The sequence below is a fragment of the Drosophila navojoa genome, chromosome 2 (assembly GCF_054131105.1).
Source record: "Drosophila navojoa isolate 15081-1374.11 chromosome 2, UAZ_NAV_1.0, whole genome shotgun sequence".
Classification (NCBI taxonomy): Eukaryota; Metazoa; Arthropoda; class Insecta; order Diptera; family Drosophilidae; genus Drosophila; species Drosophila navojoa.
In genome coordinates this window covers 10,296,642-10,319,953 of record NC_142890.1, presented here as the reverse complement: position 1 = coordinate 10,319,953, position 23,312 = coordinate 10,296,642, and the positions used below count along the sequence as shown (strand labels likewise).

The 23,312-nt window shown below is 42.8% G+C and overlaps 5 protein-coding genes across 10 annotated transcripts in view; 2 read left to right on the top strand and 3 right to left on the bottom strand.

The window, feature by feature from the left end:
• Positions 1 to 242: 242 nt before the first annotated feature.
• LOC115561961 (uncharacterized) lies at positions 243 to 15,470 on the top strand. Of its 5 annotated transcripts, none has more exons than XM_030382619.2 (8): positions 243 to 1,495; positions 8,414 to 9,024; positions 11,558 to 11,921; positions 11,977 to 12,209; positions 12,386 to 13,258; positions 13,382 to 13,679; positions 13,734 to 14,029; positions 14,119 to 15,470. In XM_030382619.2, exons 2-8 carry the CDS (start codon positions 8,813 to 8,815, stop codon positions 15,065 to 15,067), a joined length of 3,225 nt encoding a protein of 1,074 aa, XP_030238479.1. In that variant the 5' UTR covers positions 243 to 1,495; positions 8,414 to 8,812; the 3' UTR covers positions 15,068 to 15,470. The 5 variants fall into 5 exon arrangements, with proteins under 5 accessions (XP_030238479.1, XP_089120069.1, XP_089120054.1 ...); XM_089263943.1 differs by lacking the exon at positions 243 to 1,495 and adding an exon at positions 7,628 to 7,865 and having other exon boundaries at positions 13,424 to 13,679; positions 13,737 to 14,029; XM_089263928.1 differs by lacking the exon at positions 243 to 1,495 and adding an exon at positions 7,628 to 7,865 and having other exon boundaries at positions 13,737 to 14,029.
• A 913-nt stretch (positions 15,471 to 16,383) lies between these two features.
• Positions 16,384 to 23,312, top strand: part of Gnmt (Glycine N-methyltransferase) — a 43,766-nt gene continuing 36,837 nt past the window's right edge. Inside the window, exons 1-4 of one of the 2 annotated variants that reach the window (XM_089265273.1) lie at positions 16,384 to 16,650; positions 16,713 to 16,840; positions 16,909 to 17,165; positions 17,433 to 17,720. In XM_089265273.1, the coding sequence (XP_089121399.1) occupies positions 16,436 to 16,650; positions 16,713 to 16,840; positions 16,909 to 17,165; positions 17,433 to 17,702 (870 nt within the window). In that variant the 5' untranslated portion in view covers positions 16,384 to 16,435 and the 3' untranslated portion in view covers positions 17,703 to 17,720. Of the gene's footprint in view, positions 16,651 to 16,712; positions 16,841 to 16,908; positions 17,166 to 17,432; positions 17,789 to 23,312 lie in introns of those variants that run through there. The other variant, XM_030382627.2, reaches the window with a different exon arrangement.
• LOC115561967 (uncharacterized) lies at positions 17,766 to 18,239 on the bottom strand. The gene has a single exon (XM_030382628.2). The coding sequence runs from the start codon at positions 18,020 to 18,022 to the stop codon at positions 17,879 to 17,881; it is 144 nt and encodes a 47-aa protein (XP_030238488.1). The 5' UTR covers positions 18,023 to 18,239; the 3' UTR covers positions 17,766 to 17,878.
• On the bottom strand, positions 18,423 to 20,704 carry mbo (Nuclear pore complex protein Nup88). The gene has a single exon (XM_030382622.2). The coding sequence runs from the start codon at positions 20,607 to 20,609 to the stop codon at positions 18,504 to 18,506; it is 2,106 nt and encodes a 701-aa protein (XP_030238482.1). The 5' UTR covers positions 20,610 to 20,704; the 3' UTR covers positions 18,423 to 18,503.
• On the bottom strand, positions 20,878 to 23,267 carry Cyp313a4 (Cytochrome P450 313a4). The gene is made up of 7 exons (XM_030382625.2): positions 22,643 to 23,267; positions 22,388 to 22,585; positions 22,148 to 22,333; positions 22,016 to 22,088; positions 21,839 to 21,965; positions 21,190 to 21,778; positions 20,878 to 21,128 (listed from the first exon to the last, which is right to left on the bottom strand). Exons 1-7 carry the CDS (start codon positions 22,794 to 22,796, stop codon positions 20,968 to 20,970), a joined length of 1,488 nt encoding a protein of 495 aa, XP_030238485.1. The 5' UTR covers positions 22,797 to 23,267; the 3' UTR covers positions 20,878 to 20,967.

Genomic DNA, 23,312 nt, shown 5'->3' with positions numbered 1-23,312 from the left:
CAACGTGGAAGATACCTTTATAGTTGTCATTGGAATTATCAGCGTATTGTTTCGTAGTTTATAGTCAATTGGAGAGCAAGGTTCTCTATTGTTTTAATTATATGTTGTTTTATTTATACATGTTTTATTTATACGTTAGGCATTTTTATAGACTTTGTAGAAACAACAAAATTTACATTAAATTAGTATTTGAATGAGGTAAAAGTAAAGTACTTTAGCCTTAGCAGAGTATTAACTGCAATCAAAAGAAACTAGACCAAATTAATGGGGCTATTCAAATGAATTAGGTGCTGGCCCAATTAGAAACAAAGCAGACCTGTATACGAATTCTGCCTGCCGAGAGTCTTCTTCTTGTTTGCTCATCCTCCCAATGAAGTATTCGACGCTGCCGCCTTGGTCGACTGACACAATTCCCTGGAACGCCAAACGAAAGAACGTAACGAAGAGCCAACCAGGAGCTGGGACTGCAACATCAACGACCGTCACTCGCTTGGAGCTGCAGCCGCCAAATATTCTGACAGCAGCATTCTTAAAGATTGACCCATTTCGAGGCGAGTGCGAGTGCGAGTGCGCGTGCAGAACCTGTTTTCTTTCATTCAGGTGGCCGCTTGTATTGATGAAGTTAGCTAGTCCGGGCCAGGCATATATTAATATGACCAGGCCGCCTTGAGCTCCAAGCGCGTCTATCTAACGGTTCATTCAAATATTGGTCAAATACTCGTACGCTGACTGGGACGAGCCCAAATGAGCACACACGAAAATTTGGGGCAATACCCACGCAGGTTTAACCACTTTTTGGCTGCGACTTCGCTGATCGAGATCTTCGGTCAAGGCAGACAGGTCCGGACAGGCATGGACACTGACTAGCAAAAGGAAGGGAACAGCAATGGGCATAGGAGTCGCAGCAGGAAGTCAAACTGAAATCCAAATATCTGCAAGTGTTGACATTAAATATTTAAATGCGGGCTATTTGTGTCTTAATTATGGGCTTACAGCTGTCGACGCCGACATAAGATTTGGCTAATCCGCATCAGCTGGCGCTAACAGCCGCCAAGCGTCAGTTGAGCGCCTCCAGCGACTGGGCAAATGCGTGACGAGATTACGAGCAGTCTGCACATAACCCGAAGCCACGGCCGAGTCTAAAAACTTGACATGGAGCTGGCGCTTTGGCCGTCTCTGGACGGTGCTCTGGACTCAACTCAACCGAATTGCACTCGAGCTGTTAGTCTCGTTATTGGCTTCACGCGCTTCGGTTGCTGTTTCGGTTGCAGTTTCCATGGCAGGCAATTTCGTTTGCCCAAAACGCTAACCGAGTCGAGAGTCTGCTCTGCTCAGCTAGATCAGTGTGTATTCAAGAAGAACCTTAACCAGACTACAGAATTGTGTTTGACGAAATTTAATTAATGCATAATTATTCATGAACTTGAGCATTTCTCAATGGCACAGCTCGAAGATGGATATTGACCGCTTTTGTGGGAATTACAATGCTAATTAAGTAAGTCAACATGATATTTTATCAGAGGAAGCTTCGAGAAAAAGAAATTTCAATTTAAATATTGCACATGTGACCAGCCAGCTAATTGACTATCTATAAATATAATTGGTAGCTACGTATAAAATAAATTGTTAAATTATTATTCACAAATTTTATATTAATTTTTTCAACTCTAGTAAAATTTAAAAATAATGATATGTGCTGTAGTTAAAGTACTCAAAGAATATTCCGCATACGCCCAGCTGGCGTAAGTATATATCGTTCTTGGACTATCAACCATGCCAAAAGAATCTTGAACATATATAAATATTCTATAGTATATATAAATATCATGCTATAGTAAAAGACTCAAGGAAAATGCATTCAAATAAATAAGCTTAACTAAGCTAGCCAATTTACTATTGCAAATATATTGTATAACATTCAACATTGAAATTCATATATTTAATTGAATTTATTATATAACAAATATGTTTAATTTGATGCCAATCACACTTGATGTCAATCGCGCATTCTGTGCAGAAAGAATTGTTTGTCTTTGCAATTATTCTTACCTCAGTTCATTTAATTAGCCATTAGTCATTAGTCATTATCGTTATCGACAAGTCTCTTGCCAATTGCAGTGCTTGTTAACTGTACTTGTGCCTGTATTTGGTACCAGAAGTAAGTGCCACATTGAAGTGCAGACTTAAATACAATCATTCGATTAGCGGGATCTCTTATGTTGCCTACATTCAATTGTATCAAGATCGACAAAGCCATTTTTCCTGCTGAACTCGTTCAGCATCAGCATCAGCTTCAGCTTTACACCTGGCCCCTGTTGCTGACCCTCTTCGCCTGTTCATTGGCCGCATTTGCTGTTCGCGCTTCTTTCGAGCAGGGATCTAGAGTTTTCATGCAATTATTTTCCGATTTTCTCCTCTCGGCGGCTGCGTGACAGGTCTGTGGTTGAGAAACTGGAGCATCGATGCGCCGTTTGCGGCAGCTGCGCAACTGCAACTGCAACTGGTTGCCATCTAGCCAGCTAGCGCTCGCATCCAGTTCTAAAGGTGGGTCAGAGCCATAACTCCTTGCCGGCGGGGCCGCCAGAACGCATCAATACAGACGCACGCTGGCTCGCTCGTAAATGGAGAAGCTATGGATATACAATTACGAGTTTTGCCAGCACGTCGAGACATTTCCAATCACCACTTTACTGCTACTTAACTGTATTTTGATCAAGCTACTTGCTACTTAACTGTATGAATGTGCTAATCAAACAAGTGCCTACACGATGGCCTGCCATTAATTGGCTAACTGTTATGTTCTACTCCATTACAAATGCCTGCATTAACTATTAAGGCAGTCACTAAGGATTCCTTATCATAATCACAAGCAGCTGTCCTCGACCTACTAGACAAAGACATATGCATATACATGCATACATGCATATCATATATGTCTACTACCGAGAATCTTTCCCCATGACATATATCTGCTTTATCGCTTTCGACAACAGTTTTCACATGACTCACATGTGAGTTATTAATTATTCAATTATTTTGAGCGGGCGCAGAACTTTCCCTGAATTGTGTTAAGCGATCCACAGTCCGCACTTGAGTTATGATTATATCTAACAGCAAAGTTGGCTACCAGCAACGGCACTGCGCGCCGAACAATAAGAGAACAGTTAGCATTTAAATTCAACAATCTGATGGTGTCAATGAGCACTCCAACTTCTATATAATTTTTCAGCAAGAGGCGAGTGCCACCTCCTCTCATTCTGTGTGTGTGTGTTTGTGTGTGGAACACCACTGACCCACAAAGCACGCGCCATTTGAACTCGGCTGACCGAAATAAATGAAAGTCGCTTTAGCACCCAGAAGAAAGAAGATGAAAATTGCCTGAAAATTTACCAGCCGAACGAAATAATAAAGAAGAAGCAGAATTAACGAAAATCTCTTTTCAACAGGCAATTATAAGCAATAAAACATGTTGAATTTCCATAAGAATTTTTTGGTTGCGTCTAGCAAATACCGCTAAGGTTGTAATACGTATATATGTACCATTTATGTACATGCATATGGCTGTGCGGTATGCAAGTGTGCTGGCTCTTGGCTCTTGGCAATTTATGGCGCAGAGTTCATCAGCAACGGCACGCGTCACGCTTTTTTGAGCAATTTCTATGTTGGATTTCATTATCTACGCCGTAATGCTCACCTTATGGGCGCATTGTTCGCCAAACCTAACAAAGTCTTTAAACTATGAGTATGAGCTGCAGTCTAGCTGGGTACAGCTATGTTTCACAGAGGCCACTCCAAATTTTTCAAATTGGCAAATATATCAACTGTGGACATTTACTGCTTTTTATGGTTGGACTTAAAAAAGAGGGTACATATATATGTATATGCATAACACTGTCTACTCAGGTGCCTGTTATCTAAATTTCCTTTGAGGCTTCTTCTTTTGGGCAGGTATGCAAAGCTAGTTGAAGCTGATGTATAAATAAACAATATTTTTGCCTTAAGCTAGCCTTACGTTTCTTCTTATGTTCCACTCACATCTATGTTCACTTCACAAACCAGTTTACACTTCACTTGACTCAATTGAATATCCTAATAGCTGTGACCAACATCGTCCATAGACGCGTTTAGCTAAGTAAAACCTATTTAGTTAACAATGGCATTATGTGTCACTCACTGTGCGGTAACCTTTGAATCGCACATTTTCACTATCTATTAAGTGAATAGTCTACTTTTAGTTTTATAAACATTGTAAAATCATTTTCGCAAATTGTATTCAAACTAAAAAACTACGCGAAGTTAATTTTTCTTAATATGCCCAACTCCGTCGCGACGGCGCTTGACTTGCACGAATGTTGTTTTTTTGTATTGTTATTGTTAAACAGTGGAAACGTGTTGAAAATGAAGAAGACACACGGTCCGAGAGGGGGCATGTAGCAGGCGAAGAAGAAGCAGAAGAAGTAATAGAGACATGCCGTAACGCACAGCACAATGTGACAATTGTTGTGGAGCACTCTTCGTGATGCAATGCTCGAAGCTCGCAGCTCGCAGCTCGAAGTCAGCCCAAATTTTAACAACCGCAGCTGCTTGGGCTATATGTCAAAAGAAAGTCAGATCATGATAAGAAGCATGATTGCTGGAACTCTCAGCACTTACCTTAAATCTAGTCTCTCATACAAAAGCCTAATTGTGCTATAATTTCAGTTGACAGTCTGAAGAACTGATTATATAAAGGCTTACAATCCAAATAATGTGAGAAGTTTGTTATTTGTAAATTATTTCGAGCAAGTTGTGCATTTATGATATAATATTTGACATATCTAAAAATATTGAAAAATAGGAAAAAATGCAAAAGTAAAATATAATTTGTTGCGTGACTGAAGACTTGATAATTAATAAACAATTAATTACAAATTTTAAACCATATGAGTAAATATACATATATATAATGTTAAAGCATCTCCAATTGTACTCAACAATACATTTTAGGCGCAATTGTGCAGTGTTTTGCCTCAGTGTGCGCTTGGAGCGCATGTCAGATACGCAATGTTAGACACAAGAGACTAGCCAAGGAATCAACCGTATCCGAGGGAGTCCAACGGAGGGGGGCTTGCTGGCACAATGGAGCCGGTGTGTGAGTGTGTATGTGTGTGCGTGAGCAGATATGCGTTTGGATCTGCAGTAATATATTGTATATTGTATAGCTGAAGCTATAGCTTTAGTTTTAGCTATACCCATAGTTGTAGTTGTACCTGTATCTGTATCTTCAAGCATGCTTGCATCTGGCGTAGGTACAGAGCATAGGAGCTAGAGTAAAGTGTATGACTAATTTTAAAATTGTTGTGCTTGCCACTGCGATTAAATAAAACAAACCTAAAACAATTAAAGACAGACAAGCCCGCCGAGTTGGACAGAGAAAGTGATGTGCATGATCGTGCTATTTGTTAGCTAAATTACATTTGTGGCTCCCAACCATAGCAGCCGTATAGCATATGCAGACAAAGACAGATGGATGCGTATTGGGAAAATTGGATTCATTTTTATGGGCCGACAAACGAAAGTTCTAGCTGCATAGCTGCGTTAATCGAAAACCTAACTGTTTTTAATACCCTTTTCGGCATCGCTACCGAATAGAGGCAGGTTTTTCCTATTGTCTTGTTAACTGTTTCACTCGACTAATCAATAAAACTGAATAAGAAAAGCGAAAAGCGACAGAGATGCGAATGAAACACGTCGCCGAATACCTTCGGGCAGCATCTGGCATCGCATCTGTGCTGTTTGGCATAAAAGTAAGAGTTTATTAAGGCAGTCCACACAATAGACGGCCATTAACCGATTGTTTAATGTATACGCGATTTAATTAGTCGTAACTCTGAACTGTTATCTCATGAATAAAAGTCCATTTCGGGCTGCATCACTGGTCGATCATCAATTGCAAAATTAATTATGTAAATATCTGCATATTCAAATGCTACATAAAAAGAAATGCGCTAGACTCTAAATATGTACATACATACTACGACCAATAGTTGTGAATATCACTCTTGATCTAGGGTTGAACTGAAACTAAGCGACTTTCTGCTTTCAAAATGTCAACTGACAAATGGCCATCATAATACGGGTACGCTGATATCACTGAATTTATGTTATAATAATAAGGAAGATTCAGAGCGCGATATCAGAGCAAAAGCTGAATGTTTTCACATAAAAACAATCTGCTATAAAAGAAATAAAACAAAATAAACAAAATAGTAGTAAGAATGAAAGTATTTGTGAAATTTTATGTATGAGTGTATGAGTATATGAGTGCATGAATGTATGTGATTGAATGAGTGTACGAGTACGAATGAATGTATGAGTGCATGAGTGTATTAGTTTATCAGTGTATGAGTATATGAGTGTATTAATGTATGAATATGTGAATGTATGAATGTCTGAATATAAAAAAGTAAGAATATTTAAATTTATGAAATTTATATTTGATTAATGTATGTATGAATGAATAAATGAATTTCTGAATGAATTTATGTGAATATACAAATATATGTGAATGAATTAATACATATAAGTAAAATACAGAGTGTCATTAAATATATATTACAATATATAAACTAAATTAACTAATGTTTGCTGAGCATTCTTTTTGAACAGTGTAGTCATATTCCTCTAAGGTTCATTTCTATGCTAGACTGCTCTCAACGAAAGCCAACATGAATGGGTAGAGAAACAAAAATTAAAAGCAATTTTATGAGATTGCATAGTCAAGCACAGAAACGGGTCCACTGGGAGCCATATGAGTAGTTGGCTGTAATTATTGTATAAACTTGACCACGGTCATTGATTTCGAAAATTCCGTCGCCGTCGCCGTCGCCGCCGCCTTCCTCATCTCCTCCAACGCTGTCATACATTGATCTGGGCTTGCGCAAATGGCAATGGCCATGGCAAAACTGGGACCGGGCATCGATTAACCAAATCCAATCGATTCAGACCCGCTGCAACAGCCAAGCCCCATTCCGAAACTGAATTTGGTATTGACATTGAGTGAATGCAGCCGGCTGAGGGAAGGCATTGCACAAAGATCTTTGCGTAAATGTCGTGCCATTCATCTATGCAAATCCCAGCTGCTACACATGCTCACATGTTGTTGCGGTTGTTGTCCATGATATTGTTGTTGTTGCTGGGCCAGCCAAAACACGCGCAAGTGTTAATAATACTTGCATTGTTAGGGTACATAATGGAGTTGTGGCCACATAAAGCACCATTGAGCATTGGCCAAGTGATTGTTGGCGATGTTGAAAATCCGAGCGGAGTCGGACTCGTACATCTTCAACAGCGGCAGACAGAGGGGGGGCAGCCACGGCCAGAGAGGGCGTGCCATGTGCATGTAAATACATACACACATGTGCACACATAGCAGAGCAGAGCAAAGCATAGCATCGTCTATACGTAGGTATATCTATCTATGCGGGGCATATGAAGAGGTGAGCTACCCACTTACGCCAGAGTTTATATTGTTATTGTGCTTACACGCTCACACTCACACTCACACTCACACACGCTCACACAGACACATTCATATACAGACTCGAACACAGATTGGAGTTACGTTGCTGGCCGCCTAGCTTGGCCATTTCTTTTAGCCACCTCACTTCGTTCGCAGTCGTCAGCGGGCTCGTTTCTTGGCCATATTCGAATGGAAGTTGAAGTTTAGTTGTTTAGACGCGCTTCGACATCTCAGCCAACGCGTTTGCGCAGTCGCCGTGTGGCAACCGACGCGCACAGATCTGTACAGCTCATAGATCTTCTAGACCGCACTCCAAACATACGAGCGAATCAGAATTCCGGATCAAGCGGGCTCAAGCCTACAGGTGATTGACTGTTTCGCGCTGCAGTTAATTTTGTGGCCAAAGTGAAGTTCGAATAAGGCAAAAGTAAATGTCAGTGCCGATTTCTGAGCGAGTGTGTGTTAGCTGCAGACGGCATTTGCTAATTATAGCAAATATCTCTCTATAGTGAAAGTATCTAATAGATGCAGCCACAGCCGCGTCGCACACAGCGTCGAATTAACGCGTTTGCTTTGTTGTATTTCGTCTGTGCTTGTGTGCGTGTGCGAGTGTGCGAGTGTGTGAGTGTGAGTGTGTGAGTGTGAGTGTGTGTGTGTGAGTGCAACTATTGTGCGGTGCAAATTGTTAGCATTTTTCCAGTACAACAATCGCATTTTATGGGGCAATTTATCAGCCAAACGGGCAACAACCAAAATAAAAATAATGAAAATACATAAAAAACACAACAACATTGAAATGTGCAATAGTTTTTCCTGAAGGAAAAGCCCATAACCGCCTAGCCACGTTTTCCATGCGCCGCCTCGTTCAGTTTTTAATCTGTTTTTTTGTTTATTTTCATTGTCGGTTTTCAGGCTGGCAAGCAGCTAATTAATGAGCCAACACGATTGGCTACACAAAACCCACATCACGCCAGGCAAACACCTCGCAGACATCGGACCCCAGCCTCATCTCACTGTGTGCCCTATGCAAAGTGTTAAAAAACATAACTCTCGTGCAGTGTAACTGTGTACACGTGTGTGTGTTTGTGTGCAATAATTATTTAGCTAAAAATGCTGAAAATTAACATTCAATGTGCATAATTGGAATTCATTTACCGCTAATTGAGCACAAATTACAAAAGATATAACCAGAAGAAGAAGAAGAAGCAGAAATAAACAAACGAAACAAACAAACTGCCAATAGGTGCGTTTAACTGGCATGCGCCGCAGTCACTGCTGCCAGTCACTGTTACTGCTACACCATCACACTTGATGATGGTCACTTCCTGCATGATCGACTCCCAATCTGCCCTGGCTGTGCCCAACATGAACTCGGTTCGCTCCCGCAAACCAGCCAGCAGCAGCACTAAAAGCAACTCATCCGGCTTTCGACTTCTGGACGGCGACCAGCTCGAGAACAACTCGAGTGTCAGTCGAAATTCGATATACAAACTCAAAATCGATCTAATGTTTGACGATTCCAGGTGAGTGCCAAGAGCATCATATTCAAATACTACTATAATTCTATCGAATTAAGTTTAAATTTTAAAGATTAGAAAGCCTAGCCCGGCTTTGTCTGGCACTAGAATATTTTATGATTAGCTCTTAGTAGCCAAGGTTTATCTTGCATTTGTCAAAAAACAACAAAGCTCTTCAGAGCTAGAGATAGTTGAACATCGTTTGCTTAGACTTTAAATATTTTCTCTTTTTTTTCATTAATATAACTATGCATTACATCATCAATTATTTTCAGAAACAAAACTCTTTTATTTAAACAGTATTTTGAAAGTTTTTCGATTGCTTTTGCAAAAACCCACTTCTTATATAATGAGAGTTAAGTGCACCAAATCTTGTAGTCTCCCAGCTTTTTAGTCTTCGGCTATTCTTAAATGCTGAAAAACTCAAATTGGTGTTAGCTTTACCTATATCTAAGTCAACTTTCAGCTGCAACAAATTAGACACTTTCGTTCTCGAAACTGACAAAATAAACGACAAAATTTTAGACAGATATACACACACAGTCACGCACACACCTGATGTATATACGCCGCAGCATCCAACATTTATTTTACCGTTTCCAATTTCCATAAGCAACAAATATACAGTTACAAAGCAAAAGCTTTACAGACTCAACCGAAGATAGTGCGGAAGAGAGTGATAGAGATAGAGAGAGAGGGAGAGGAAGAGTCTGTTGTGAGTGAATGAGAAGCGACAACAGCTATAGACAACATATTTGAACCGACACTTGCTCCAATGTATAAATATTCATCGATCGCTGCGACACACATTCGCCTAGTGAACTACATAATTGATTATAATAAAAAAAAAAATGAGCAGGAAAGTATGGCTGTGTTCAGAGTCAGCCGAAGATTAGATACTCTGCTAGTTATGTGACTTAGAAGTTCAATTATATCATGCAGTCTATTTCTATACAATATATCACATAATTCTGTCGTTACATATGATTTGATAAAAGCTGTTGACGAAGTTCTATTTTGAAAATAAATAAAAAATTTCAATTTATTTATATGAAAATTGTTACCTAAGATATGAGTTCTAAAAGCATACTTCTAGAACCCCAGATTCATTCTCTGTATTACACTTTGCTTGTCTATGACATAACAAGAGGCATAGTGAACATACCCACCACTGCAGTGTACATAAAGAAAACTTTATCCGTTCGCATCCGATGCTGATCGAACGCAGCTCTGGCGGCGGCCCCATCTTTATTCATATTCAAAGTAGTTGGCGTCTGCAACGTTCTCCCCAAATGAAACATTTCCGATTTGGTGTCAGCTAGCGGTAAACGGAATGGTTTCTTCTATTGGGAACACAGCCCGTCAGATCCATTCTTTGTGCCAGACCTGCTGTCCGAGTGAGAATGGGTATACAATGTGCCATTATGCGTTAGATTACTATCTGTTTCCAAAAGCTCGCTGGCTCCCTTCTCTTCCAGCAGGATGATTGTCGTGGCCAATTGACAATTCATAGCGAGCCAATATGCATATTTGTACGTGCGTGTATCTGTGAGCTGTGCATATGTAAACGGATACGTGCACACACATCACACACTAATATGTATGTATCTGCTAAATTTAGTGGCTCATTTGAGTTAATCAGCAAAACTTTCACAAAACTTTTCAACGTTTGTCGCACATGTGAGAGAACCACTTAAAAACTCTTACAATATTAGCAGACTGTTTTGCATTGGAAAAGTAAAAGAGTTTAAGTGTGCATTATTTACATATGTACATACATACGACATATATGCTTGAATATGTATAAATTTGGTATGTATTTCGCATCAGAGGTATAAAATAAATGCATTTAGCTAAAAATATATTTTTAATAAAATAAAATTTTTACTAATAAATATTTTTATAATATACAAATTACGTGAAATTATTAGTGGTATATCTTATACAATAAATTTATGCATCTTATATCAATTTAAAAATAAATTACAAGTCTTTCAACTATGTATGTATTGTCTTTGAATATCATGCATAACAAATTGATTGACATTTTTACAGTTATATGGAATATATTTGTTAATTAATTTGTTTTTACTAAGTTCGTTTTTATATGACATTTACATTTTTAGTAGTGAACAAAATGTAAACAAGAAAAAAAAAACAAATATGCGCTGAGCTGAATTTTAACTGTTTATTTTAGCTATATACATAAATATATCGAATATATTTGTATAAAAATCAAGAGTATATTCAAATAAGTTTGTTAACATAAATAACATATTACTAGCAAGTCTGTCACATAATTAAAACTATTATTTTTTTTTTAATAAACAAAGAAAAAATTTCAAATTCCAGAAGTTTCTTTGCCAAGCTAATACGATTAGCATACGTATAACTCGTATATGTATATAAATTTTTTTTTTCAATCTTAGGCATACATATATCTTCAATATATATGTGTATACATATGTACATGCCTAAACAAGTTGCATATAATCTATAAGTAAATTATTTAAAACTATTTCCCGTCTCTCGAATTTAGATCAATGCGTAGCAGTCGCCTCGACGATCCGCGAGGATCGCATCGCACACGTTCCATCATCATGTATGGACGTAGTGAGCTGGCCAGCACCTCAGGCGACAAGCCGCGATCGCTGAGCAGCTTCCTGCAGGAGTCAAGCGATTCGGCCAAGGTGCTGGCCGAGGCGGCCAAGAATGATGTGCAGCGCATCAGCAACAGCGTGCAGGCGCAGATCGAGCAGCTCTTCACCGACGTGGCCAAGGATGCCACGAATAGCTTCGATGTCACGTGCCTCGGCTGCCTGCCGCTCAAGGACAAGGTGACCAGTTTACAGGGCCTGCAGGAGCCACTGCGTCAGCTGTATCTGGCTGAGGTTACGAACAAGGTGAGAGATCCAACATGCAGCAGCATAGCCATAGCTAATCTGATGGCCTTTGCAGAAGCTAAAATCGGGTTCTTTGGATATATGTGCCACCGGATTGCGCATCAAGATCAGCGCCATGTCCGGCACGAGCAAAGAGGACAGCGATTCGAATATAACACCATTCCATAATATCGCCGTGTGGTCAGCAGTGAAATTCGTCATCTCCGACTCGGATGGAGGCGCTGCATTTTTACCGCTCATCACCGACCCCGACAACATAGACAAGACTGCACTATTCCAGCCGCTGAGGTGAGCATAGAAGTTGCAAAGACATAAGCTATATACATATCTGAATACATACATATATGCATTATTTACATTCAAATAAATTTCCCCCGTGAAACTTGTCCATTTTCATTCTGGAAAATTCTCATTTACCTCTCCATATCTCCCGTGTGATAAAGCTCTCAATTGTCTGTTCGCAGCGCCATGGAGCAATTGGCTGTGGAGCAAAGCGAGCACATGCACGCTCCCATCTTTGCGGTGGTCATGCGCTCGGCGAGTGCTCCGAAGATACTGGAATGCCACGGATTCATCTGCAAGAGCACCGAGGATGCCATTGTGATTGCGGCGACGCTCTACCAGAGCCTGATGGCGCACGTGAGCACCAGCTCGCACCGGAGCACCAAGCGACGCACACCCCGGCAGCAGAACGGAGTCAGCTGCGTCAGCATTGCCAGCAGCTCGGCCATGACCAGCTCCAACTACCTGTCCAGGTCTCAGATCGCGCCCAGCGTGAGTGGCCGGCGCAGCTCGTTTCGCAGCAGCGGCGGCAGCTTGTCGGGCGTGAGTCCCAAGTCAATGGGCGTGGGCGGGTCGACGCCCTCGCGGTCAACACGCAAGAAGCGGGTCTCGAGCAGCTCGCTCAGCTCGAATAGCAACGTGATCAACGAGGCGGCCGAGGTCGAGACCTCGACGGAGGAGCGCAAGCGGAAGTCGCACAAGACGAAACGGGCGCCGCCCGTGCCAGCGCCCAATGTGGGCGGCTTCAAGAGCGGCTCGGGGCGCAGCAACAGCATTGTGTGCACCAATGGGCATGTCAATCGTCTGGGCCATGGCCATGGCCATGGACACCTGAAGAAGCCCTCTACGCCGACACCCAACGGCAGCGCGAACGGTCGCAAGATCAGCGACCTGGTCGCCGCGGGCGCTGTGGCTGCGGCCGGCGATGGCGATATACTAACCCGTGTGGCCATACCCAGATCGGGCAGCTTCCTGAACACCGGCGGACTGACCAGGTACAAGTCGAGAGCGGCGCGCCGCACCAACTCCGGCAAATTGGGCGGCGGTGGAGGAGGGTGAGTATTAATACTAACCAACGGGGCCAGCGACAGCTCAGGTATTTCGTTAGTTATTCAAGTCATCCAAGCTGACGCTGGCCTGCGGTTTGGCCTAACATTGTTTGCATCCTCGGTGAAAAGGTTTGGTTTGGTTGATTGGCATCGTTTGAATTGTGCTTCTAGTTCCCCACTTGGTTTCAGTGAACTGTTCAATGAATTTCGGCTGCACGAGAACTTGCACTCGTTGGACGAGATACTCTATGCCATTATCGATGCAGATGGCATGTCCTTCAACGACCTGAAGCCCATCTACAAGGAGTTTCTGCTCAAGCTGGCCGTGACGCTCACGCAGGACGAGCTCTTTCAGCGCTCCAAGAACATAATGCGGCGCCAGAAGAAGAAGAAGCAGAAGCGCAAAGCCAGCATCAGTGGCTCACAGGTAAGATGCTGCGCACCACTCTCAGATGAGGAACTAAACCCAAGTTGATTCCAGAAGAAATCCAAGAGCATCTTCTTTGGCACCAAGAGCCTGAAGAAGGTGTTTCAGCTGGGACAGTTTCGCGCCTGTCGCGGCAAGCTGGCCAAGCCGGCACGCACCAAGGAGTCACACTCCGTCAGTGCGGACTCCAACAAGCGCCGCCTGACACCACCCATCGTCATTGGCCCACCCACCAGCCAGAGCCACTCGCAGCAGCATCAACGCAATCGCGCGACCACCAGCGGCTCCGATGTGTCCGTCGTGCGCAACGAGAACGCGCTTCAGGGACTCAATCGAAACAGCAGCAGTGGGTGAGTAAACGTCTACCACAATGCCTGTCGAATGCCTGCTAATAAGTCTATCTCTCTCTCTCTCTTTCTCTGTATCTTTCCATATATAGCTACGTCTCCTGCTCGGAGTGCAGCTACGATTCGGAATCGTGCACTTGCACCTCGGCTGATCGCTGCTATTGCAGTCTGCGCACGGAGCATCTGAACCACAAGCTGCGCCAGAAGAACGAACGCAACATGGCCATGGCCAATGGCCGCAAGTCCACGGCTAGCAATGCTGGAGCAGCTGCCAATCGCCATTCGCTGATATCGTGCAAGTCGGAGGACAAGTGCTACTGCTCCATGGTGGAGGAGGAGCCCAACAGCACGCTCGAGCACGACTCGGGCAACACGCACTCGGACACGACCACCTGGTGCGACACGGACAGCTGCATCAGTGCCAGCAAGTGCTACTGCAAGCGCAGCCATCGCCGGCACCGCGCCAATGCGGCAGCGGCCAATATCAGCGAGGATTCACTCAATCCGCAGCACAAGTCGCGTGCCTCCCCACGGAAGAGCAAGTCGTCGGAGAAGCTGGGCCTGGACTATGAGCTCTTTACGATCGGCGGCAACAGCAAGCCCGTGCAGCCGCATGAGGCGCTCAGCGTGAAGAAGAGCGTGGAGGCTGCGGCCGTGTTTGCAGACATGAAACTCAGCCAGACGACGGACATCAAGAGTCTCTGCCCGCCGATGATAAACAGCCAGAAGCTAAATGGGCGCGCCAGCAATGGCAGCTGTCATTCGAGTGTCTCCGCACGCCGTTCCCTGTACCGAGCGCGCGAATCCTTCAGCACGGATCGTCTGGGCAATGGCGGTGCCATGATTATGCCCCTAGCGCCCCCGCTGCACATGAGCTCCGCACAGAAGACGTGCAGCGCCGACGATCTGCTGATCAACATCAAGGCGCTGGAGAAGGCCGCCTCGATACGCAGCAATGTGAGCAGGAGCCGCATGGCCAGCTACCAATCCATGCGGGCAGTGAGCGCCTCGCTCGAGGACTCGCTGGGGTATTTGCCATAGAATTTGAATAGAATACTCAAATCCCTTAGCTAGCCACTAAGCACACATACTCACACACACACACAAATGTATGCATAGCTAATAAGCATCTCGGTTTAACTTTAATGACAGCTTATGTTTCCCAAGATAATTAAAGCCACGCGAGCTACATATAATTAATTATCTTGCGAAACGTAATCATTTACTAACATTATGATTATTATTATTATTCAAATTGTATACTATTTATTAATATATCGACGAACTCCCTAAGACTTGCAATTTCAACTGAGCAACGTGGTGCAATATGAATACCATCTTAAATTATATACCTACATATATACTATATACTTTACATAATCCTAGTTTTCAATGCAGTGCAATATTTATTAAGCTAATTGAAATAAAAACGAACTTATATGCAGATTTGCAAAGCTTTTATTTAATTCAACGGGATAGCTTGTCTCATACAATAGACACTCATTAAAGGGAAACGAAACGAAATTTGAAGTAAGAAATATTTTGAATGTATTGATGAGACTATTCAAGGCATTGATTTGAGATTTGAGTGAGGTTTCTTGTTATTCTATCTATATTTTAAATTAATACTATTCCGAGCAGTTTTTTCATTCGAAAAACCAAGTAAGAGCGAGTCAGTCGTACTATGCTAGAAAATCAGAAACCCGAAACCTTTTTCAATTGTCAAGTGGATCCTATCTAAGGCCGTAGCTATATAGTCTCGAAGTCTTAATTTGGTAGAGCCAAAAAGAAATACATATATTCATAGATACACAGACATATCGTTTACAGCCTATACAAGAAGCCCCAAAAAAATGAGTTGAATATTTTTCCGCAAATATTTTTTAGCTATCAATAATAATAATAATTATCTTTTAGCATATAATTAAACATTTTAAGCCTTTTTTCATTCATCTATACAGTTGTCTGTCTAATCGAGATTAAAGTGTAGTATCACATGATAGGGCGCCTTTGCTTTGTTAGCTGTATGTAAGTGGCATGACGTATTTTTGCCAAATAATAATAATAATATTTTCTATTAATTTTAGGCACTGTAATCTATCACTAATCACAACAAGGTCAGTGTCAGGTCGCCAAAAAAAAAAAAAAAGACAAAAATCCAAAAAAAAGGAAAAAAAGCGGAACGTGTACGGTTGGAGCAGATGTTGATGTTGGTGGAACCGTTGCTAGCACGGGTCAATCTAGAAGTGCCTTGATAAGATTACGGGAATGTGTGGCTGTGTGCGTGTGTCGGTGTGTGGCTTGCCAGCTGTTTGTGATTGAAAACACCCGCCGGAGATGTCATGGCGAGTGGATTCGCCACGAAAACTTAATTCAGTTTGATCTGCTGCCCAGTGCTAAACACTTGAAATGACTACCTCCGCTGACAGTGTGTTCGTAACCCGATCGGAAGGTATCTCCGCCGAAGGAGTGCGCGATCAGTATGCCGATGGCAAGGCAGCCAAAGTCTGGGAGATCTTCATTGGCGATAAGAACTCGCGCACCGACAACTACAAGAACTTCTTGGTGGATCTGCTGCGCCAGAAGGGCTGCAAGCGCATTCTCGATGTCGCCTGCGGCACTGGGTAAGCCAGAGGCACAGCCAAGTGAATTTAGATGTGAAAATACATGTGTTAATTAACTGCAGAGTGGACTCCATAATGCTGCTGGAAGAGGGCTTCGAGGTGATGTCCGTTGATGCTTCGGACAAGATGCTGAAATACGCGCTCAAGGAGCGCTGGAACCGCCGCAACGAGGCCGCCTTCGACAAATGGGGTGAGTATTGAGATAGTAGTCATAGATATATAGAGTCAGATCCTGACCCAATCTTATCAATCTGACAGTTATTGAGGAGGCCAACTGGCTGACACTGTACGACGATATCCAGGAGCATCTGGGCGGCGGCTTCGATGCGGTCATTTGTTTGGGCAACTCGTTCGCCCATTTGATGGACAGTTTCGGGGATCAGCGCGAGCACAAGCAGGCGATCAAGAATTTTGAGAAGTGCCTGAAGCCAGGTGGAATCCTGCTGATCGATCATCGCAACTATGACAACATCCTGGAGACAGGCGCCACGCCCGCCAAGAGCATTTACTACAACGTAAGTAAAACACTTTGCATGCGAGCAATCGATGCCAATTAAAAACAATTAAACGACACATCTCATTCACTTGGGGTGCTCAATATGCCCAGTCATTCGCGGTTTCACTGATAACTTTAAATAGACAAAAACTATTTTGTAAAAATATCATCATCGTCATCATCATCATCATCATTATCATCCGCGTTTTAATCGCCCTTTCGAGTGACTTGCACTTGTGAATTACGTTTAATTTTGTTGTTTTTTTTTTTTTTTTTTTTTTTGTAGACAAGCCATACGGCTGACATCAAAACATCCGTTCTGTTCTATTGCGGGAAACCCGCTCTGGTCTCCATGGACTACCAGATCGAGGGCAACAAGCTGTCCAGCGAATTCCGGCTCTCGTACTATCCACATGAGCTGAAGCGATTCACGGAGATCCTTAGCGAAATCTTTGGCAGCCAGGCCAAGCACAAGCTGTACGGCGACTTCAAGGACATGAGCGTTGTGCAGAATCCAGCATTCTATATACATGTGATCGAGAAGCCTACAGTTTAAGTTCAATCTTCAATCACGATGCCACGTGCACACACACACACACAAACACAAATACAATATTAGTTCTATTTAGAGGAAGATTCAGATACGATCGTTTTATTGTTGTTACATGCGTCGATTCAATTGATTTATACATACATATATGTATGTGCATATGTATAGTATGTGCCGTTCATCTAGGTAATTATTATATATCTGCTTATTATGGCACTAAAGCAGATCGTTACCATCAGCGCCTCAATCACAAAGGGCGAATTCGTTTTGATATAGTTGGACATCTGCGTGCAGATTGTTGCCAATCTGAGAAATATAGATGCCATTGCTGGGGACAGCACCTGAGCTCGATGTCGACTCCAAAAAGTTCGCTTGCAACTGAAACTTAGACTGAAACGCAAATACAAATGTTAATTCTCCTACATAGCTATATAAATATATTCGAGTCATTAGCCATGCAAATTTCGCATTCCGTTTTGGATCGAGGTTCAACATATATACGATTACACTAAAACTTTTTATATGTACATTATGTAAAAGTAAATGTCTGAAACTAAAGAGAAGCCAACCGAGACAGACCAACAAATAGAAGAAGGTGTAAAAACAAATAAATCACATTTTGGATAATAGGGTTCAAGAAGTTATATAATAAACTTATCCTGGGGTCCGACGTTAAGAGGCGCTCAGATACTGTCATATGTCAAAGAATAAGAATTTGTTTACACATACATATATATACTATATAGGTTGCTTTAATTGTTAACAATAGCACAAATACAAAATTAACTTATTCGTTGATAAGGCTGCTCATAGGCCGACAATCTTATTTATTCGCTTCACATCTGATATCTGACGATCAATCTCACTCGAAAGCTGAGTCAGAATCTCGGTGATGGTGCGCTGCTGTCTCTCTGGCAACTGGTAGGCATTGCTCGCGTTTGTCCCCTGCGACTTTGCGATGTGATAGCGTTGCTTGTTGTACGTCTTCTTGGCCGTGTCCAATGCTGCGGCGATGGCTTTGGTAGCCTTGTCGATGCGTCCCACCTCCTGGGCAAACTCTCGCTCGGCCACAATGCTGTTGGGCAGCACGGAGTTGGCTAGCTGCATTAGCTTCTGGCAACGGCGCACGAGCAGCTCCTGGTTATCGCTAATCTCTTCGAAGCGTTCCGCTAGCTTGTGCGCCCGTTCGCTTATGATCTCTCGTTCATTCTCCAGACTCTGGATCTCCTGCAGTTGCTGTTGCTTCTGCAGCTTAATGCACTTGATGTGCTTGGCAAACTCCGCGCGCACCAGCTCATGGCGCTTGAGGTATTGGGTACGCAGCACCTCTACGGCCTGGTTGAGCAGCTCGTAACGTTCGTGTGCGGAGGACGAGGCCATTTTGTCAGCCAGAATTGGTTGATTTACGGTACGCTGTAGCATTGATTTGATTTTGTCCGCGAATGAGGGATCCGCACCCTGCTCGCCCAGCGCAGCATTCGTGGCAGTCAGCTGCACTTCCTTTTTAGACGTCATCAGCAGTTGGGCATCAATGACCAGCTTGAGGCTAATGACTTGACCGCTTCCCAGCAACAGCACTAGCCCGGATGGCATTTGCATCAAGGCGATGCCAATGACAGGATTGATGCGATCACTAAAATCGAACTTAGTGCACAATATGTATTCAGCACAGGAAGGTGTCGACAGCACGAGCTGATTGTCCTCGACCTCGCTATCCAAGAAGCGCTGCAACTCGGAAATGAATTTAACAGTAACAATATGCAATCCAGCGTTGTGGTAGGCAAAGTATCGCATCTCGTTGACCACATCTCGCTTCAGATGTATGGGACAGCTATAGCCGTTGCCCGTACCATTGGTAGCTGACGCCGAGAGGCCCAATTCAAGCTCAACGGTTTCCGTTACGTGGAGAGTCCACTGAGATGGCTCGATAAGCAGGCCGTCATCCGCATCGTTAAACGAACGCTCTGTAGTCTCAGCTTCCAGCAGAAGAGCGTGATGCAGTCTGCCCGTTGACTCCGCAATGATCACAGTGGGCGGCAACGATGGTATGATTAGCAGAGCACACGACTCAATGCCGTAGTTGGAGCTTGTCTGCGGTGTGATGGTAATGGGACCCTGCAGACGAGTCACGTCCGAATCGATACCAGTGAGTAAAACATAAACATTTCCATTCTCGCGCAATATAACGATCGGCCATTCCACCTTCTCTTTGGGGGTTTTGGTACTATTGAGAGTAGAGTTCTTGGTTGTTTCGTCGCTAGCTGGGGCGCTGCTCTTAACTGCTGGCGCAATGTCAAAATCAATGGAAGTCTCACCGAAGTCGGAAAGTGATGTATTGGCGCCTTTGTTGACTGTGTATGGACCCACCTTCCACACATGACGCAGCTTGGCGTGATTGTAGACGCGCATTGTGTTGTTGGAGAGCAGCACCAGAAGCGTGGAGTCGGAGACAGAATCGGGATGCCAACGCACCTGGCACACTTCCAGTTGTGGATTATTTTGGAAGAGGAGCACATCCAGATTGTATGAACGGCACGTGATTTGTTCCTTGCCATCCATTAAGTATCCATCGGGCCCACTGCGTCGTGGTACTTCTAATATTGTCACATTTCGTGGACCACACAGAGCGACAAGCGAGCCCTCATTAGAAACCACAATACGATCCACCTGCAGGCCAACCGCATTTGATGGAATTAACGTTTGGTAGCTGATTTTCGCACGTTTTGGTTCTGCCTGAAGCAATGCGACGCGCCAATTTGTGACCAACAGGCAGGAATCGACCGAGTTCCATGCGTACAACAGATCATCCTTGCAGTCCAACAAATTCTGTGTTTGCGTCACTATCGGCAGGACAGTGCGTATTTTCGTAAACAATTCTGTTTTATTAAGTTCCAAGACATCTGTCAGCGTCATTGCGGCACAATTAAAAAAATATTGGCACTATTATGCTGCAGCCGGCAATCTGACAACAAATACCGATATGCACGCACGATAGCTGCTCAAAAGTACTCGTTTTGGACAAGTGCTGCGTTATTCAACACTGAAAACTATCGATATGTGCGGTAATATTCAAAACATGTACGCACGTTACTTTCATTTGTGAATAATCTAAGAAGCAGGTGCATAATTTAAAATTTAAATAAAAGCACCATATATTTATTAGCCGAAATAACAAATAATAAAAAACATTTTAATTAACAAAATCTTTTCCAATTTATAATGACTTCTTAACATAGCTTTTTATTTTTATTTCACATCGTGAATTTAACTATTAAGTCCTCCGTTCTATTTTCAGTTGTGGCACTGTCTTAAGTTTTATAGTTATATCTTCAACGAAATAAAGATCTTCGAAATTAAAGCTAGTTGAGAACTTGAAGTTTCTTAACAATTTAGCCAGAGTAATTTTTGCTGAGATTAACGCATATCTCCAACCTAATAATGTACAAAATATTATTTAATAGTTGCATGTGATATTGGATGAGTTTATTTTTACCTATGCAATTCCGTATGCCTTTTGTGAAAGGTATGTACGCGTAGGGATGTTTATTTTGCAAATTATGGGGTAAAAAGTGGTCTGGATTAAATGTTTCCGCATCCTCGCCCCAAATTTTCTTGCTGCGATGCAAGTAGAAAATATCAATTGCAATTTGAACGCCCTTCGGAACAACAACTCCATTCGAAAGCAACAGATCCTCCGACGTTTGCCGCGATACAATCGGCACAGGCGGCATCACTCTCATTGACTCATTTAAAATGAGATCCAGATAGACCATTTGCTGTGTATCTTCATAAGTAACATCAAAGTCCCCAGAGTCGGGAAACAAGGTTTGAATCTCTTCAAATGCCTTCTCTTGGTACATGGGAAACATTGCGAGCAGCATTAATGTGTAGGCAACAGTGTTAGCTGTTGTTTCAAAGGCCCCAAACACAATTACACTCGATTCGTCCTCCACATTCTTCCAGGTGAATACGCCGCGTTTCAAGAGATCCGTAGCTAGATTCAGAAATATATTTTTATCTGAAGGCAACTGATTAGCGGTATCGCCGACCTCTGCATCCCTTGCCAATTTTCTTTCAATCAGCTGAAAAATGAACTTAAATTAATAATCTGTTGTTACTTGTGATAAGTCTGCGGGCTGTACCTTTCGTATAAATCCTCTTATTCTAGACTTGGAGCTCGCATAACGCTTTTCCTTGCCAAATAGCTGGCGCATTGTTCGAGAGCTAAGCCATGGCGAAAAGCACATATCTGTCATGGTTTCCAAAACACTATTAATGGATAGGTAAACACATCCATTCAAATGGCAGATATGACTTACCATTGATAATCCTCCAGCAACTGATTGTTATTAATATCCGAAATGGCTTTTACATCGCTACCCATTGTTGTTTCTGTGCTTGGACAAGAAGCTGATCAGCTTAATAATTCTCGAAAGCAATATGCAACTTACGCGTAGCAATGCCGATCGTAAAGGCTTGCAGCAGAGGTATCAGATCCTTCTCGCCATCATCAACCAATGTGTCCAGTTGCTTAAGGAGAGTTCCAGTCTCGTAGTTGAAAATGGGCAGAAAACTGAGCAGCACTTTATGTCCAAATGTGGGATTCAACATCTTGCGATGCACACTCCAACGAGGATCTGTGATGTGGTCAACGTATATTTTCTTTTATATCCATAGCACATTTTGCTAACCTGTCAAACTAAAAAGTCCCACGCCAGCTCCATCGTCGACCGCCTTATAGATGATGCCTTTGTTGACGCAGTGCGGCGATGTAAATATATCCTGTATCGTTTGTGGATCGGCCACAATCAGAAATGGTATAGGACCCAGCCATGAAAATATTGTCGGTCCGTGCTTATCCAAATAGAAGCCAATGGCATTCAGCACATCTAGGAAATTCACATATATCATTCAAAATTTTCAACACGCATAATTGAAACACGCACTTTCTCTGCGAATCAGCTTGTGTGCCATGCCCACGATGGGGTAGCCGAGGGGGCCCGGTATCTTGAGTGTGAGCAGATAGAATCTGCGACGCGACCACAAGAAGTAGAGCCACAACACGAGCAACAATGCACCCCACAATTGCCACGTCAACATATTCAGGTATTCCGTTCCACTTAGAGAGCCTTGATTAGTCGCCGATCGACCGACCAATTGAACGTCTATTTAAATAATCCAAAAATTTGTTGTGTTCAGCCAGTTTTTATATGCCGGATGCTCGAACTTTTTAAGGCCGACTGATCTATGCGTATATAATGTCGGGTGTATAGCCGAATCGTGACTTGACCGACTCCCAGTGAAAAATATATCGCTAGGAAACGTCGCAATCATATTGATATTGATGAAGCGCGCGTACGCATCAATGAACCCAACAAAGATATCAAGTAATTTTATTTATTTTATTTTTGTTCACTGGAATCTATTTAATGAGCGTCGGCATACAAATCGGTTTAATTAACACTAATATTTAGCAGTCAACGAGCTGTATGAGCACTACTCGACGTCATCGATTGTGCGATTCCAGTCAGGTACGCGTGCTAAACGAAATTTGAATTGTATAACCCGTTGGCAGATTAACTTTCATGTTGTGGCCGCATGTCGCGTAATATAGTT

Bases quoted from the DNA above. Each gene is read 5' to 3' on its own strand.
- LOC115561961 (XM_030382619.2), top strand. From the start codon at position 8,813: ATGATGGTCACTTCCTGCATGATCGACTCCCAATCTGCCCTGGCTGTG. The intron at 9,025-11,557 runs GTGAGTGCCAAG...TCTCGAATTTAG, and splicing joins CTAATGTTTGACGATTCCAG to ATCAATGCGTAGCAGTCGCC. The intron at 11,922-11,976 runs GTGAGAGATCCA...TGGCCTTTGCAG, and splicing joins TGGCTGAGGTTACGAACAAG to AAGCTAAAATCGGGTTCTTT.
- LOC115561967 (XM_030382628.2), bottom strand. From the start codon at position 18,022: ATGGCATCTATATTTCTCAGATTGGCAACAATCTGCACGCAGATGTCC.
- mbo (XM_030382622.2), bottom strand. From the start codon at position 20,609: ATGACGCTGACAGATGTCTTGGAACTTAATAAAACAGAATTGTTTACG.
- Cyp313a4 (XM_030382625.2), bottom strand. From the start codon at position 22,796: ATGTTGACGTGGCAATTGTGGGGTGCATTGTTGCTCGTGTTGTGGCTC. The intron at 22,586-22,642 runs GTGCGTGTTTCA...TGAATTTCCTAG, and splicing joins CAAGCTGATTCGCAGAGAAA to ATGTGCTGAATGCCATTGGC. The intron at 21,779-21,838 runs GTACAGCCCGCA...TTCATTTTTCAG, and splicing joins TAAGAGGATTTATACGAAAG to CTGATTGAAAGAAAATTGGC.